The 18791-nt window shown below is 34.7% G+C and overlaps 1 protein-coding gene across 12 annotated transcripts in view; it reads left to right on the top strand.

The window, feature by feature from the left end:
- ROBO2 (roundabout guidance receptor 2) overlaps window positions 1-18791 on the top strand; it is a 570793-nt gene that overhangs the window by 460196 nt on the left and 91806 nt on the right. For all 12 annotated transcript variants that reach the window (XM_057696195.1, XM_057696205.1, XM_057696199.1 and 9 more), the window contains 3 exons: window positions 6759-6883; window positions 11442-11613; window positions 16539-16744. In XM_057696195.1, coding sequence (XP_057552178.1) covers window positions 6759-6883; window positions 11442-11613; window positions 16539-16744 — 503 coding nt within the window. The remainder of the gene's footprint in view (window positions 1-6758; window positions 6884-11441; window positions 11614-16538; window positions 16745-18791) is intronic.

Genomic DNA, 18791 nt, shown 5'->3' with positions numbered 1-18791 from the left:
TTATTTACTATGATCCAAGACTAAAGAAAGGGGCTAAGCCTTTTAACTAATTTTTTTCCAGGAACTTTTAGAATTAGTTGTTACACAATACCTATATTTTGTCTGTGTTATTTTTGTCACTCTGGGGTGGTGGCTGCTCATTTGATGTACTGGGTATTCTCTACAGAGGGGCATATTAGAATCAGTTAGGAAATTTTTTCAAATATATTTTCTTCCACTTCTCCCCACCCAAATTACTATAATAGTGAGTTACTGTCACTGGTAGGAATGCATCATATTCTTTAGGTATGATGAGATGGAGAAAACCTGGGGTATTTGCTTTAAATCAAGAATTCTGTTTTCTTCTTAATTTTCTATTCCAAATCATTCATTTAGTGTTCACTACTTGGAGATTTTCCAGGCCAAATAAAGATACCAATTCATTGCAAAATAATAACACACTATACAGTAAGAGTTTACAACAGAATGGAAGAATCAAGAATCAAGGCACACAGGCGGGGGGTAAAATAGAGAAACAAAATAATACAAGCAAGGGCCAGTACCTTAAAGTGGGAAGAACACAAGAAAAGTACAAGATTAGAGTGTGTTCAGGCTATTCGTTGTGGACAAGGTGGATCAAAGGATAATAGATTTCAAGATGGATTAACCACTAGAAGAAGCAGATACATACGCAAGTGATCGAAAGTAGACTGGTCTGCTGAAATGTTGGAGCTAGTTTGGGGACAGGTGAGCATCAGGATGGTAACACCCTGGGCCAGCTGATGAAGACAAAATGCTACACAGAAGAGAATGATTTGCAAGCATTGCAATGGCAAGCGATAGAAACAGCTCTGTAGGTTTTTGAATAAAGAATCTCTTGAAATAAGTATACTTAAGAAAGGTTGTACTTACAGATGGTGCAGAAAGAGCAAGATTATAGGTTTTATGTACTTTGACGATAAAAGCAATTATTTAGGAAAAACATGTTATGATTTTAACAGTATTATACCGTGTTGGAAACCATAGCATATAATTCTCACCCTTCTGTTTGCTAATAAACATGACAGATTCTCAGTTAGTCGTATGGTTTGAAGTGAACCATATGTGTTTAAGAGGTCCAACTGTCAGATGGATCAGAAGTCAAGTCCATCTTCCTATCTATTGATTTAATATATAAAAGCCTTTATAAGATTCAATGTTCTGGTCTTTACATCATAATGATAGAAGTTAAGACATAGGGCTCTTTTGAATATTAAATAAGATAATGCCTGTGGATGGTTTGACACACCTCCTAGCACTTAATAAGCACTCAATTAATTTTAATTATTCTTGTTTTAAGCAGTTTTCAACTCAGCAAATCTTTAAAACAAGCAAATGATGGAAGAATGTGCATTTCAAATATGCTTATAGAGTATATTATAACTTAACAAGCAAAAAAAATAGCAAAATAATTTTATACTTGAGTTTAAGATACAAAGTTCATAATCTTTATTGTTACCGAATAAGAAGCTTATTCACTCAGGCACAAAATTGTACCCAAAGGAAGAGCTGCTGAGTGTGCCTGTAACTGCCCTGTCACATATTAATGTATGCAACTGTTTCATGACTGTCTCCATGTTCATGTCTGCCATGGAAAGTCATATTTTCCTGTAAAAACAACTCTGAACATGATGTGATTAACCTTTAGGGTCCCCCATCCTACATCTCCAAGCCCATCTCATGCCTGTGCTTCCTGCTCATGTTCAGCCATCCGATTTCCGTATCACCCACTCACTCACACCAGCAGGCATTAGCATAACAGAGCTGCAGCGTGACTTTGATTGAAGCCAGCTTGGGCTGAATGCAGTATCAAAGCATAATTTAGCAGAAATCAAATCTAATTTACTGTGCATTGTATTTAAATTCTCAAAAATACAGTTTTGGGTGAACAGTACCAGACCTCTAATGTTAATTGACCTTTTTATATTTGGGTCTTCTCCTCTGGAAATCACACAACATACTTTTCCTATGGAGCTATTGTTTTTAACTTATATATGTGTACTTGAACATTGAATTGTACCACTCTGTTTTCTTCATCTCATTTCTTGTCATAGCTGAAGCAATAAGGTATAATCGCTTAACAGATTAAGCAAGTAGGTTGTTACATCATAGTTACAAGAGATTTGTCTAATGCTTTGGGTTTTAGAGATGCTATAAATATGTATTTTATAGTCTTCTGTCTTAGAAATATATAAGAGAATTGCCATTTCTATAGCTAGCATATTCTTCTGGAATTTATAACTCAAACTCTTTAATTCACATTGGGTTTAAATGTGTGTTTTGAATTGTCATCTTGAGGACCTAATGGTGTTTTTTTATTTTTAATGAGAGCCATCATAGAAAATCCATTTTGCATATAGCACACTTTGTGCTATTGTGCTATGTTGATAAAATGCCACCTCTCTGCCTACTCCCTCCCATTGGTGCCATCAGCAAAGTACGGTCTTTTCAAACCATTTTCACTGCCACCTGGCAGAAATACCAAAACTGTGAAGTGTTATCAAAAGAATTATTGATGCAGTTTTTCATTTTAAAACCTTAAAAATAAATTCCTTCCGCTGATATCCCTTCACAGAGGATTACAATATAGATCTTGGGCAGAGAGGGAGAGTCTACAGAAGTAAAAGTGATTGATGCAATTCGTTTTGGTGGCTCAACTTCAGATGCCAATAAGAAAGGATGTACATTTTCAAAGACTTGAATACTTTTAAAATCTTTTATTTGTAAAATGCTTTAATATCTTTAATTTTATTTTTTAATTTTAAAAATGAAAAGGTGATTCTTGTTTCAGCAAGATCAGTGTGGTTTAAGTTCGGGTGAAAAGAAACAATTTGGTACGTTAGAAATACAGTGTATTTATAATAGCTTAGAGTAAAAGTGCAATATAAATAAACATCACATGAAAGGATATTTCATAGCATGAATAACACAAATATTGATAGCATTTCATTAGTAGTCTTTAAATATTCAGTACTCAGTAAAAACTCAAGAAACTTTGATTTCCTGATCTTTTAGATTATATCATCAGTGGTAAATATTGCACTGTGATATTGCAGAATTTCTTTGTCCTTTAAGAGTTCTTATGAAATATTATATTTAGGTGCTAATATGAATATAGCAGTTCTCAACTGGATTTCCTCTCCCAACTTGCTAAAATTTTTCAGCCTCACATCTGCCTTTTCTCTTTTAAGAAGAGCATTCTTTCTAAAACACAACCTTAGTATATCTTTCTTGCATAAACATCTTTAAACAAATCTCCATACTTTCTAGGGCAAAATTAAAGCTCCTTCAGCATAAACTGTCTCGCCCTACCTATAACACTTCTGCAATCCTGATTTTATTTTTAAAATCATTTACATCATCCCAATGTATCCGGTTGCACATGTCTCTGCCTGTCTGCCTCTCTCTGTCCCAAGTGACCTGACTCCTCTCCATCCTGTGAACTCTTACTTGTGCTTCAAAACACAATTCAAAGATAGCCATCTCCTGACATCTTTCCTCTTCTTTCCTCAGCAGTTACTTGATCTAGTTTTATGCTCTTCCACACTTTTTCCCCCAATGCCTTCTGCATTTTTCTATTATTATACAAATTACACTCTGCTGTATTTATTTTTATTTATTTATTTAATTGGAAGTCTCTGCCATGGGCTATGAACAATTTTTTATTTTGTTTTCTATCTCCTGTACCAGGCAGAATGTCTCAATATTTGTAGCCAGTCACTACATTTTTGAACGAATAAACAGATGAATCATATCTTTTCCAAAAAGTGGATGGATAGCTGTGGTTATTCGCCAGTCCTTATTTTGGGGGTTATGTTTTAGCAGCTGTGTTCGAATTGTAGGATCTGGATTCCAAAAGCATTTTGCAAAATCACTCATGTATCCAAAGGTTTTTGAAAGCTTGAAAAATCAAATTCAAGAAATCTATAGTCTGATATTTAAAGTGCAAATGGTAATTTTACTGAGATTTAGATGGGTAGATAGATAAACAGAGTAAGCATAATATGCTTAAAACTATAAAAAATGTTTTCATTGCTTTAATTTGATGTTTCGTCTGATGATTTTAATCATGTGTATTCTCAGTTATTACATTTTAAAAATTATATAGAGAAGGACTTTATAGTGCATATGGGGCTCTAACTTTTTACTAACTAGTTTTACTAACTAGTTATGAGAGCCAATTCAAATTCTTTCTGGTCCAAAGCAATACAGGTGAACTAATAAGCTGTATATGTGATTTTCATCAAAGACTGTAAACTGATTTTTACTATATTGACTTTCATTTTTTAATTTTTGATAATGAGGGACAAGCTAAGTTACTCAATACTTCTTACTTAGTGTCCATATTGGCAGTAAACATTTTTTTCATAGAATTACTAAGAAGGAAAGAAATATACAATGATCTTTAAATTTTTCTTAATGTCTGTAAGTTTATTTAGCTATTGCCGATGATAGAGACCAATCTTAAATATTTTTTGGTATAACTATCTGGTGGTTTCACATCTCTATTGAAAAATGGACACTCAGTGTTCTAAGAGTCTTTCCTAAAGTAATTTTGTAACGTTGATTTAAACTATCATTCTTATTAGAAAATGTGGGACAAAAATCAATGTATCTGCTGATTCAGTGGAATTGTGTAGAAATAACAAGAAGATCGTAAGAAGCAAGTAATCTCTTGAAAATACAGGGCAACATAAACCACCTTCTGTTCAAATAGACCCATAAATCTGGCTTCTCCATCCTGTTAAACTGAGTCTTCTGTTATCTGTAGTTGTATAAGAAAATTTCACTTAGTAGATTTATTCCTTCTGTCCCTGAGGTATGTGTTGAATGTGTTGAATTAGGAGGCAGTATAATAGGACACCAAACATAAGCCACTATAAATCTCAGTGGATTTTTTGAAAAAAAAAATGCTGCTGCTGTTTCTACGCTAGCATTCTTGTAAGGGTGAGTAATTGGTTACATGTTTGAGGCTACCCTACATTTACTCCGTTCTTGGACCTGCAGCTAAGTACTCCTAAAGAACTGAAAGAATTCTGGGTAAAGGACTTTACTGAATGGTGCTTATTGTTAAAATTCCTCAGCTTTCAAATTTTAGAATTGTGGCCATGTACACTGGGTTCTCAAAATTAGAGTTCATTTTAAAGTTTTTTTCTTGGTCTTAAGTTTTCTAGCATAAACAAAGAGTTACACTGGAAACAGATGATTAGAAAAGTTATAGAATAAACATATTGTTTTCTCTTCAACAAGAGTGGGGTTTGGTATGAAGAAAATGTCCTTGTGAAAACTTCCAGTTACACTGTCTACTATTTTTCACTTTCTTTTTTCTCTTTATAGTTAGCCCTGAATTTAAATCTGAACTTTCTTAGCATTTTTACCCTATCCCTTTATTTTCTATTGGCGTTACTTGTACCTAGGTCTCGTTATTTTTGCCTACACCATTTTACTGGTCTTCCAATCAGACTCCCTACTTTATCGACTAATCTGTCTCCCTCACAATCTGTATACTACATTCATTAGAGGGTTAAAACTTCCAAAATATATGCTTTACATTTATCACTCTGCAGCTCAGAAAGAGTCAGAATGAAATCTTCAGTTTGGCTTCTCAGGCCTTTCTTAGACTGCATACAAATCTATCTTCTATAGTCAATGATGTTTATACAATGGGGACCCACCATTCCTGCCGATTACACGTTGTATACTAGATGTGTTCTTGCTTCTTGTACTTTGCTCAGTTAGGGCCTTGCTTGGAATGTGTTCATTTCTCTACTTCTCTAAATGCCTCCCTTCCCTCCCAGTCTCCATAATGTCCACCTCCTGCATAAAGCCTTTCATAGCCACCATGACACAAAGGGATCCCTCTCTCCTGAAATCCTATCACACTTATGATACGTACTGTAATTTAAGTGCTTCTCGTCTATGCTCTGAGAGCACCTCTGTCATTGAACTTACCACAGTCTTCAAGAGTTGTTTTAATTTTGCTGTTGTTGACACGATCATGTTTTCTCTTTTCTATTAGACTCCGAGTACCTTCATGGCTGCAGGGTAGATGCTTTTTACCTGTGTGTCTTCAGTGCGCAGTAGGAGAACGTAGCCATTGCCGAATGCTTATTAATCTAAATGAAATGAGTTAAATAGAATCAACCACTTTCATATGTTTCTTTATATTGTTGCTTATCTTTGTATGTAATTCCCATCTCTTCAATTCTTTTATATTTTCAACACTTCCAACTCCTCAAGTCTAGAATATAAGCACTTTGAGAATAGGGATCATGTTTTATGCTTTCTGGTATCCCTGTAACTAGTACAATGTCTTGCAGTTATTATAAGAACAATTAATGTTGGTTAATAGATTGATTTCACAGGAAGGGGGTGGTTGAGTAATGCAGTGATTCTTTTCTATCTTTATTCAAAACACAAAACCATATTGGGAAACTGTGTTTTTTATTAAAAACTGTAGAACATAGCTAAAAATCTATTTTCCTATGCAAGTATACAGGCTGCAGGATTTACAATGTACATTTAAAATGTGTCTACTAATACATTTACTTCTTTCCTCACATCTGATAGAGTGCTCTTTTTCTTTCCCCATTGTGTTTTGAGAAATCATTAAAAATAAATCGAGAACTGTAGCCTCTGTCTGGCACTGAGCAATCCACCTAGTATCAGATTTTCTCTTTGATATACTTTTCTTTGTCAACAGTTTATATTTACACACTTTCTTTCCTTTTAAATTATAGCTCCTCCACAGTTTGTGGTTAGGCCAAGAGATCAGATTGTTGCTCAAGGTCGAACAGTGACATTTCCCTGTGAAACTAAAGGAAACCCACAGCCAGCAGTTTTTTGGCAAAAAGAAGGCAGCCAGGTGAGTGTAAGCCTTGACTGCTTTTTTGAAGTCTCTGAACTCCCTGTCTCTGGTGGTCCTCAAAGTTTGTCTTGCCTTTCTTGTTATCAATGTCGAATTTATTTTATTTCTAAAAAAGAGACCAGTGAATTCTAAACTAAGTGGGAGTCAGATGCCTTAATACAACATTCTTTTTTTCTAGTGTTTATTTTATAAAATTTTTATCTTACATCAAATAGATACAATACAGTGTAACTAAATTATCTGAAAAAGTCTAACCAGTAGCTATTTAAAATCTCTTGACAGAAAGGTAAGTTTGCTTTCTTGCATTGAGCTACATTGGGATAAGTGAGCTAGTATAGATAAAGCACTTAGCACATCCTGGGCAAGTGTAAAACAGTCAAAAATATTTCCATTATTAATCAGCCTAGAAACCAATTTCAGCCCCCTTTCATAGATAGCATAAACATTGGGCTGGCCAAAAAATTCATTCGGGCTTTTCCATACGATGTTTACAAAAAAAAACACAAATGAACTTTTTAGTCAACCCAATACCTTTTCTTTATCATTAATTTGAGCACACTTTCATTCAGGAGTAGGAGAACTATTTTCTTCCATCATCCCTTCTGAATTCCCTCATGGAGGGGTTAGACAGGAAGTAATACATTAGATACCAGAAAAAACCATCACTTGTCTGGTCTTTGCCGCGCTGGCTTTGTCCTCTCAGGGCTCTCTGGGCAGCTTGATCTCTCAAACTCTGCTAAAAGTGAGTTGAATACACCACTTTTCTCCTTTAGAACTTGGTCCAAACTTGGACAAGCACAAGCCTCTAGGTTCTGAGGCAATGAGTGGAACCTCCAGCTTAAGCCAGATCAGAAATTGAGTTCTTTGTCTAAGAATTTACCTGTGCATTCCTAAGGGACCTGGAGATATTTTCGTTCTCGCCTCTCCAGAAGCATTCCCAAGGAGGCATATCGTTCCCAGGAAGAGACCTGCTGCTCTTCCTCCTTAGCACCTGCTGTTGTGAGTCCAAGTTCTGAAAGAATTTCCTGGGCAAACATGGAAACCATGATTAAAAGTCTCAGGCAGTGTAAAACCTTTGCCAGAGATGGAAAATGCTTTAGACTAAATTAAGAGAATCTGTTGATCAAAACTTGTGTGTGATTATCCGAGTAGAGAGACTTGAGGAAGTTCTCCTCAGCCGCCTTTTTGCACTGTTATGGATTCCTGTACGGTTCTGTACCACCCCAAGCTAGCAGTTTTAACAGGCAAATTATCTTTCTTCCTTTCCTCAATGTTCTTTGTTGGATTCACTTCCCCCATGATTTGCGGGATATAAAGATAGTGATAGGAAAGATAAGGTAAAGTTTTGGCCACTGCCTTATCCTACATCAGGATTGTTTCTGGGCTTAATTGCCATCTTTTTTTTATCAGTTAGTAACTATACAATAGATTTCTACTCATAGAGTTCCTTGATTCTTCACTTAAAAATTGCTTTCAGATTAAGACATCCCAAACTCTAAAGTGAGTGTAAGGCAACATGATATAGTTATAACACACTTGAACACACACGCACGCACACACCCCGACAAAGGAAACAGTTCTAAAGCCATTTCCCCTCCTTAGATTTTACAGTCTTTGTAGCACTGTTTAACTTTACTGAAGCTCATTTTCTTAATCTAAAATATGAGGATAATATATTTTACTTCACATAAGTTGTGAAGATTATGTGCTTTAAGTTAGTTTACATTCACACTTTGAAGATGAGGAATGGGGAAAATGCAGAATGCATCTGCCTTCCCTTGTTCCTGGCTGAAGTGGCAAGTTCATGATTGTGTTCAGGCCGGGCTGCTAGGGCCAGAGGTGTCCCTCTGCCCAGGCACATAGGCTCAGCACCACTCTGGTCACCTCTGTCCTCAGACGCAGACCATGCCTGAGCAGGCTGGAAGGGATGAAGAGCCCTGGTAGCCTGGCAAGATTCTCCTTCTGCTTGTAGCCCTTTCCCTCTACTCACTCTGGGGGCCGTGGAGTCCAGAGAAGTTACTGCCTCAAGCAGTAGGTTTCCTTTACGTGAATGTACTATTTATTTATACATGATACAAATATAATGATGTACAGCAATTTGATTGTTGCAGATTTACACTTTACATCCAGGTAGAGAGTCAAATCTCATTATAACTTGTTATCATATAGATACAGTGATATCCTGTGTAAATCGCATGCCCTAAAATAGCTCCAGGTTTATACATGCTATTGCATGAAATATGTATTGATCTTGTGGCCCAATAAGCATGATATTTAAATATGCTGCATTGTGTTTTAATGTTTTTTAAACAAGTAATGATCAAATAGCATTACAGTATTTCTTTTTCTGTTACTTGACAAAGTGGCATGTAATTCCAGAGATATTAATCTCTGGGAAAAAAAATTTTGAGTTAGGTGATTTGATTAGATTATAATCTGAGTCTCGTTTTCTTTACTTTACCTATCTCCCACATCAGACAGAGGGGTAGGGGGAGGGAGGAAAGGGGGGAGAGAGAGAGAGAGACAGGAGGTTGTGAATGAGAACAAAAGAGAAATGCTTGAGCAAATTGTAAATTTTCAAATCATGAATTGGGACATTAGGAAAAATAAATTGGTCTTACTGTCTGCAGTATCCAATTTTTACAGTGATCTATGACTATCCATCAGTAGAGAGAGTTAAGAGCCTGGACTTAATGGTCCATATTCCTCAATATGTGCTGATAATGCCAATTAGCACTAATAGGACACTCAGGCACTTCAAGGCAAGAAGAGCTCTGTAGAATTCCTGGGTTTTGCTTGATATCCATTTTCTTTTGCCTATGTCGTACAAGCAGGGAGTAAAGATGATGGGTTAACCTCAATCATATGCCATTTTCCATGTCAACGAATCATTTAGAAGGTGGACTGATAACACATTGTAGAGGAAGAGATCCCGGAGAGAATTAAGCCCATCTGATGTATTAGTGCTATGTAAATTAGTATTCTAATGGCTAATTGTAGGAAAGTGCACACTTTGAGTTATTGTATCATTTTCAAGTGGCTTTAAAATTTAGACTCTTCTCTTTCAGATGGTTTATTTCAGTAATATATTTGGATTCCACAGGCGGGTTAACTTGTTCTCAAATTATGCTTCCTATGTATGAAAAAGTCTAGACTCATACAGTAATACAAATTTTATAGGAGGGCAATAGCATTTTGAAATTATATTCCTGACATGCTAGCAAACATCACTTCTTTTAGAAAGGGTTTAATAACATGGTAATGTTTATGTAAAGCGGGCTTCCAGTGGCACACTTGAATCTAATAAAGTGGACATCCATCATGTTGCAATAAAGAGAAGAGCTCCTAATTAAAGTAGGACATCATTCGCAGGATTAAAGTCATTTAGTGTAATTGATAAGTGTTAATACCCTATTTTATCCTCTTCCATTGGTATTACTTCAAGGGTAAAAACATTTTAAGGTGAAAATGTGTCTTATGCCTTTAATTGAATGTTATTACCTCCTGATTGTAATGTATTGAAACTGTTTAATTACAAACCTGGAAAATTAATTACTATATCGAGAAACAGATCCCAGAGGGTTATAATGTTCTTTTTTGTAAGTAAATACAACATAAAAATTGATATGTCCTTATTTATAATCCAACTTGGAAGCATATCTCAATATGATTTATTATACCCAATTTTTTGTTAATTGAACAACAGCAAAGCAACATGGGTCATCCAAGTTAACTTTACTGCTGTCCTATGAGAGCTTTCACAATTTTGTGGTTTGACTGCTTGTGTTTATTATGAGATATACAGTAAACGAAAGAACTTTTTATTTTTAAAAAAGGGTAATATTATGAAATTCTTCACCATCGCATGCATCCTTCAGAAACATCGTGCATCTTCTTTTTTATTTTCAGTGATTTGGTTAATCTTGCTTACAAGGTAGCATTTATACCTAGCTCCTTTCAAAGATGTTACAACCTGCAGAAATCTTACAGCAGAAGTAGATTCGGCTGTCTCTCTGTGTCAGTCTCAGTCACACACTTTTGCACACCTTTTAGAGAAACTCAGTTAATTACATCAAATATTCAAAATGATCAGCAGAAAATTTATCTGGCATTCTTTAGCAATATGCAGTTTGTGAAACACACACGTAGCTAATGTTACATTCCAGATTCTCACAGGGTCTTATACATTGAGTCAGGTAAGCATTATTATGTCCATTTTACAGATGAGGAAACCATGTTTCAGAAATATTCAGTAACTCACAGAAAGTCAAGGAGAGCGTAAAAGGTCATGATAAAAACCTAGATTTTTTTAGATGATTGTTCTTTCAGTGAGATCACGCTCACTTCCTAGAACACAGCACGTCATTTTCCCATGATTTGAAAAAATTTCCCAATGAAACTCACCGTGTGGCATTTAAACATTTCAATACCATATTTTTAAATCTTTGTATTTTCTTTTTCCAACCACAGTTCTCTAATTGCAATAGCTGTTATTAATATTATTTTCCTTCTGAGTGAGAAGAGAATATTGATCAAATTTTGTTTGTTTCCACAGAACCTGCTTTTCCCAAACCAACCCCAACAGCCCAACAGTAGATGTTCTGTGTCGCCAACGGGGGACCTTACAATTACCAACATTCAGCGTTCGGATGCAGGTTACTACATCTGCCAGGCCCTAACCGTGGCAGGAAGCATTTTAGCAAAAGCTCAACTGGAAGTTACTGATGGTGCGATATTATATTAGTTTTGTTTTCTGAAAATAATGACTTCTGTTTCCAAAATATGCAGTTTTCTGATTTGTTAGTTAAATCATTAAAATTAATGCTTGCCTTCTAAGTTTGAATCTAGGAAAATAACATTCTTAATAGTTTCTAATTCTCCCTGAGTTAATACTTACTTTCCCAAAGAAGAACATCAAATACAGTCTATTTTATTCTTAAAAATATAGAGATGCATTATGTTAGTGAAATAGAAATAGGGAAGTCATCTGTATATTTTTATTTAATCTCCTGCTGACATGATTGCTTCTAGTGGATAGATATAATTTTATTTTACTAGAGGAGAAAGAGATATCATCTTTAATATCAGTGGAAACAGAGATGACTTTTTACTTAGCTAATCACATTATGACATCCTATGATGTTTTAATTATACATTCACTGAGTTAAAGTAATTAAATAGCTTCCAGACTACAAAAGGATGCTAAAATGATTTTTTATTTGCATGTATGCACTACAAATCTTAACTGAAGAACCTGATGCACGGTGAAAGTTGAGAAAGATGTAGGGCTCTTCAAGATCTGATTTTTTTTCCCCAAGTGCTTTTTGGTCACAATCGACACATAGGGAGTTTTAGATATGTTGTGAACCTCCGAGCAGGAAGTTAAGCCATATTCTTTCATATCTTAAATTAAAACCTCTCTCTTGCTCTCTTATATTTGTGAAGTATCTGATTCCCTCCACCCCCACCCCACCCCACCTTTTCCCACCATGAGTTCTGAGATACAAGAGCTTTGGGCTGTGACCTCTCTGATCCTCTTCTTTCTCTGCTGAGCTTCCATACAATTCCAATTTACATGTAGATTAAAAGGTCATTTAAAATGAATAGAAAGGCAATATTTTTTAACGTCTGTCCGTGGTATTGGCTGATTCAGTGCCATGATGGGAGTGGGAAAAAATAGAACAAACATTAGCTGCAGGGACATTGAGTCATTAATGGCCACACCTGCTGATGCAGCAGAGATTTACTGCTATGGAACTGAAAGGAGTCAGGTTCAAGAGTAACAGTGCCAAGACATTCTTCCTTAGATGGACAAGATCTTTGATCCTTCAAACCTCCATATTTCTTTAAAAAAATATAATTATTAATCTTTTTTAAGTTCCTAGTTTTTCCTCTCCTAGAAAAAATGTCTAGACACATATACTTGGAAAATAAGGTATTCTGGCCAAAGCCTAAGTTTTACTCAATACTACTATGAAACATTCCAAATATAATGCTTAAGAGCTCTACTGTAATCTAGCTGCTTATGGTATTTTACAAAAGACAGACTTTTAAATGTTTCTAGATGAAGTTATGAAGAAGGCAAACCATATTTATAGAAAACAAAATTGATGATTGAGAAGAGCCAGTTGATGTGACTGATATGGTTCATGAAACAGGTGGATATTCAAATTTTTGCCTGATATAATGACAAGGAAAACATGTTTTGAGAAATTATGTTTGTTGTTGACATAATCTCTCATACCAGTAATAATTCTTGCTTTAGTTCTGTGGTCAAACTGAAAAGAGTGATAAGAAAATTTAAATCTGATGACTGAGATGGCTCTAAACATTTTATTACAACTGGCTTGAATATTAATTTCTACATTGATTTTTACTTAAGTAAGCAATCACAAAGTCAAGATCCTTTTTCAAGAACGTTGAATGGAGGTTATAGAGTTATTGATTTTGGCAGTAAAGAAATCCTACTTCAACATCTAAACACACACACACACACACACACACACACCCCTTTTTATAAATAACTCTTGTCTCTAAATATTAACTTACCACATTGGCCATGACTTCAGCTTTTATTCATAGTTTTGAATTTTTCATGTTGGTTAACAGTTTAATCATACATAAGCAATCATTTTCCTTTTGAACTTGTTGTTTGGTATGATCCAGGGCAACTTAAAGCCAAATGAAATTCTAGTGTAGAATGAAAATATATGTCATGTTGAGAAAAACAAGCAAAATATCTATAGCAATGTTTCTGTCATTACATTTTTGTACTTAGTCTCCTTTCTTGGAAATATTTTTAACTCAAGTATTCACATGAGATGAGATTGTTGATGGTGATGAAAGGTGCTGTTGAGTGATAATTTTACTGATTATAGATAGAGCTAAGATGCTTTAATACACTTGAACTTCAAAATATCCCTTTAAAAGAACTTATTTACACTGTTCTTCATTTCTTTTCTTCTCCTCTTTTTTTCTCTCAGAAAATTAGAAAATTGTAATGAGAATTCTGAGTAAAGCCAATAGAATCTAAAAGGACTGGAGAGAAGAAATGCATTTATATCTTATATTGACAATAGATGTCACACCATGATCTTATATGCATGGTTTATTGAGGATTTATAATGCATAGCTAGAGAAAACCATGGAATTGTTCACAGATCACTGGAAATCCTAAATGTTCGTTTAACCTCTGACCTTAGTGTCATGGAAACTTGTGGTCATCTTTCACCCATAACATCCTTGAAACTGAAAGTTCTTCCTGGCCAGGAGATTTTCAATTACTTTATTGATCAAATCCATTTAAAAGACAATGAGCTGCACATTTGGGCAGTAAAAAAGAGAAAAATAAACTAATCAGATGTCCTTTGCCTTTATCTAATGATTTCAGGGATACGACCGTAAAAGCAGGTTGTAAGAAGCTAACTGAATTCTATATAGATATTTAATATGAAACAAAGTAACATCATATAAAATTTAATTGTTTCTTTTCTGTTAATGCAGACCCATTTTTCTCATTGAATTTAAAAATTATTCATAACGTTTGGTTGGCCTTGCATTTTTGACTCATGAAGAAAATAAATTCCATGAAGTTTTCAACTTGAGTATCTATTTGCACAGTTATTGCCAAATATGTCGAAATTGCTATAATATTGCACTTTCACATTCTCTGAAGATTATTTAATTCACTTCTAAAATGAAGAATTTGATCAAGAAAATCAGTGAACTAAATAGCTCTAATTTTTATTTGTAAAGAATACACAGAGAGTATTATTTTCCTTAGGCTTTTATAAGGTTTTCTACATATACACACATTTTAATACATATTTTGATGTAGTAGGTTTAGGTTGGTGGGAAGTCCACTCTATCTTGACATGCAGGGGACATACATCATAACCTCTGTTTTATTTCATTTTTTAAAATTAATTAATTAATTTTATTTTATTGGCTGTGTTGTGTCTTTTTTGCTGTGCGCGGGCTTTCCTTTTAGTTGTGGTAAGTAGTGGCTACTCTTCCTTGTGGTGCACGGGCTCCTCATTGCCGTGGCTTCTCTTGTTGTGGAGCATGGGCTCTAGGAGCGTGGGCTTCAGTAGTTGCACCACATGGGCTCAATAGTTGTGGCTCATGGGCTCTAAAGCACAGGTTCAATAGTTGTGGCACACGGGCTTAGTTGCTCCGTGGCATGTGGGATCTTCCTGGAGCAGGGATCGAACCTGTGTCCCCTGCATTGGCAGGCGGATTCTCAACCACTGCGCCACCTAGGAAGCCCATAACCTCTATTTTAAATCAAAATTGGTTGGCTTTCTCATGGTAGGCTCTAAAAGGGCTGTTTCATTTAATGTTTTTTTTCCCCAAAACTGTGAACTCTAGCAATAAAAGTACATCTAGATTGAGAAGCATATAAAATATAAACTGGTATTTGTAGAAGCTGGTAGACAAAGGAAATTAGAGCATTAATAAGCAAAATGACTTTTTGATTATGTACATTGTAATACAATATGATGTTCTTGAGAAAAAACACTCTTCACAGTTGCTTAGCAGTAATACAAATTCACCATTTTTTCTTTCTGTGAATTATATATATGTATATTTAAATATTATATATACAGTAAATATATATAATAAAGAACATATTTGGATAATTAACCAAAACCTATATGAAGTTTATAAAACTTTCTCTAAAGAAAAACTTCTTTGGATCTGGATATATGTTTTATTATGAAATGAACTTCTAATAAGTTGTAGATGAAAGCTTGCCTCCAATTTATTCCATATTTTCATCACCCATTTAAATATTACTATACATTCTGATACACTTCCTAAATCATTATATAATACTTCTAAAGGCACTGATGATACTGCTACAAATCAATATTTGATTAAAAAAATAGTGAACTAGGTTTATGAAATTATGGGAGATTTACTCAAATGAATGCAGAAATTGATGCATATGTAACCACAGATTTTTCATGAAAACCTTATTTTTGTCATGTCATAAGTATAGTCTTAACTAGATTTTTTTTGCTTAATTGTATAGACCTGGTATATCATCCAAATTATATTACTGTAATCTAGAGCCCAGTGTCACAATTTTGGAAATAAATTATTTATAGCCTAATATTTTAACATCATTGAAAATATTATAGTCTATAGAAATAAATCATGGAACTTGTGCCATGAAGGTAAAATTATGTATTACTTGTATATGTATCATAAAAGCAAGAGTAAAAATTGATTCTACTCATGTGATATTCCACAGGCTTTCTTAAATATGCATATGAGAAATAATATAGCCATTTTATGAGTGATTGCCATAAGCTCTCCATATTTTCATTCATTTTAATATGATTAAGCCTTTCAATAATACTAAGCCTTTCTAAGGTGTCAGAATTGATCTCATCATCATCTTACTTATAGGTAACTCAGAGTAAGTTATAAATAATAGTATGGCCTCAGTAAAATATGTACAGATGTATGTATAGTATGTATAGGTGATAGATATATAATGGATATAGAATATACAGAAAAAATTATAAGTAATATGTATGACTTTGGGGCTTTAATGTTACTTTTGATATAAGACTACTGATGATATATAGACTACCAAATTTCATAAAGGTAAAAGTATCTTGAAAATATCTTTGTCCTTTAGTTTTGACAGATAGACCTCCACCTATAATTCTACAAGGCCCAGCCAACCAAACGCTGGCAGTAGATGGTACCGCATTACTGAAATGTAAAGCTGCTGGTGACCCTCTTCCTGTAATTAGCTGGTTAAAGGAGGGATTTACTTTCCTGGGTAGAGATCCAAGAGCAACTATACAAGAGCAAGGAACGCTGCAGATTAAGAATTTAAGGGTAAGTAATGTTGGACTTGTATTTGGCTCTTCATCTCAACATAAGTATGTACTTTCCTAGGGAAAAACAGTATTGTGAAATTAAAATTTTACATCCCTGCGTAATTACTTTGAGTTTTATTGTAGACCATGTTATTTCTTATTTTACAAATGACAAATTGAAATTAGAGGGAAGATCATTGTCCTTATGTTAATTATAAGTTCATAACAGACCTAGAAACTTTTTATTCCTTCATTCAATCCCATATGTATGCAATCAATAAAACTAAAAAGGTTAAGCACGTAAAGTTAATGATAGTAACAGTATATTTAAAATAATTTGAAAGTGACAAATGCTTCTGATTTACTGTCATGAACAAGGGAAGTTCATAAGGAAATGTGGATAAATTGGCTCAGCCAAACAGTTATGTGGGAAATAATAAAGAGATAAGACTGATAACTACATAGGAAGCAGGTTTGGCTAGTTGGTAAAAAAGTCTTACATTTTAGGTAAAGTTGCCATGCAGTCTAGATTTAAATCCATGGAAAAGAACAAGTCATTGCTGGTCTTTTAACAGAAGATGACATGATAGAAAATGACCATTCCTGCCAACTTACCAAGCTAGACTTGCTTCAGGAGCAACTCAAAATAAATGTTTACTTCTAAATATTGTATTGGCTACGTACTGCTATAAAACAGTGCTAGCAAACACTTAGAGGCTCCAAGCAAGACACATTTATTATCTTATAGCTTCTGTGTGTTAGGAGCCTGGACGTGACTTAGCCAGGTCTCCTGCCCTAGGGTCTCACAAAGCTACAGTCAGGGTTGTAGTCTCATCTGAAGATTGACTGGGGGGACCTGTTTGCTTCCAAACAGCATGATTGTTAACAGCGTTCAGTTCCTAACGTCTGTCAGAGTGGTGGCCTCAGCTTCTTGCTTGCTGTTGACGGAAGGCTGCCTGTGCTTCCTTGTCATGTAGATGTTCCCATTATGATTGCTTGCTTCCTCAAAGTAAACACGGAAGAGAGTGTTTTAGCAAGACAGGATTACAGTCCTGTATAACATAATCACAAATGTGACAGCTTGTCATTCATGCCATATTCTGTTGGCCAAAAGTAAGTCAACAGGTCCCCCACACACTCAAGGTGAGAGATTACACAAGGTGTGAATACCAGAAGGATGTTATCATGGGGGCCACCTGTCCTCCACAAGTATATTCAATTCATTCAACCAAATATAGAAATCCTCCCTTCCATGTAGCAAGCACTATGTTAAAGCTCAAGAGTATGTCAGAATAGTCATAGGATTGGGAATGAGGGCCGGAATTAGGGTTGTTGATGTAATAGTACGTTAAGAAAAATTGATTGAGATTGATTCGGTGGAAGAACAATTAGTAGAATCTGGTATCTAGGTATAAATTGGGAACCAAAATGATTAAAAAACAAACAAATGAAAAGAAGTTGAATTTTCCCATTCAGAAGCCAGAGGAGGAAGATGAAATATTTTTATTATGTGTATTTTCAAATGATCACACTGGGGAGTGTTTTTTTCTTACAGTGTAAATTATTTACAATTATGTGTTTATCAGGTGTGTAGAATACAGATACATAACAAAAAGGAAGAATGACTTTTTTGTAGTGTGCATATGCACAAACACAAGTCTTTAATTTGTTACTATAATCAAAGTACATAATTTTTTATTTTAATTTTGAGATAAACATTAATTATTGCTCTAAGTTGACAAAATGCTATCAAATTCAATTTAAAGAAAAATAAGTTAATACAGGTTTTTAGCCTGTCTTTTCATTTATTGTAAATTAATTGTAAACCTTCTTTGAACAACATGGGAGTTATTAAAAAATGAGTGCCAGCTCTCCTTGAGTAAACAACTTAACCTCTCTCTTTGAGCTAAAGGCAGACTTCTTGGGCTATGGAGGCTAATGCATTTCCACTGTACGACTGAATTGAAGGGTGTGCTTGAACAGTCAGGACCCCCAGTAGTGTTTAAAAGAAGCAATTAAAGGTGGGTGCTTGATGATGTCAAACAAACTTTGAGCCCCTCAGTCAG

The sequence above is a fragment of the Hippopotamus amphibius genome, chromosome 10 (genome assembly GCF_030028045.1).
Source record: "Hippopotamus amphibius kiboko isolate mHipAmp2 chromosome 10, mHipAmp2.hap2, whole genome shotgun sequence".
NCBI classification, from domain to species: Eukaryota; Metazoa; Chordata; class Mammalia; order Artiodactyla; family Hippopotamidae; genus Hippopotamus; species Hippopotamus amphibius.
This window is presented reverse-complemented; position numbering and strand designations above follow the sequence as displayed.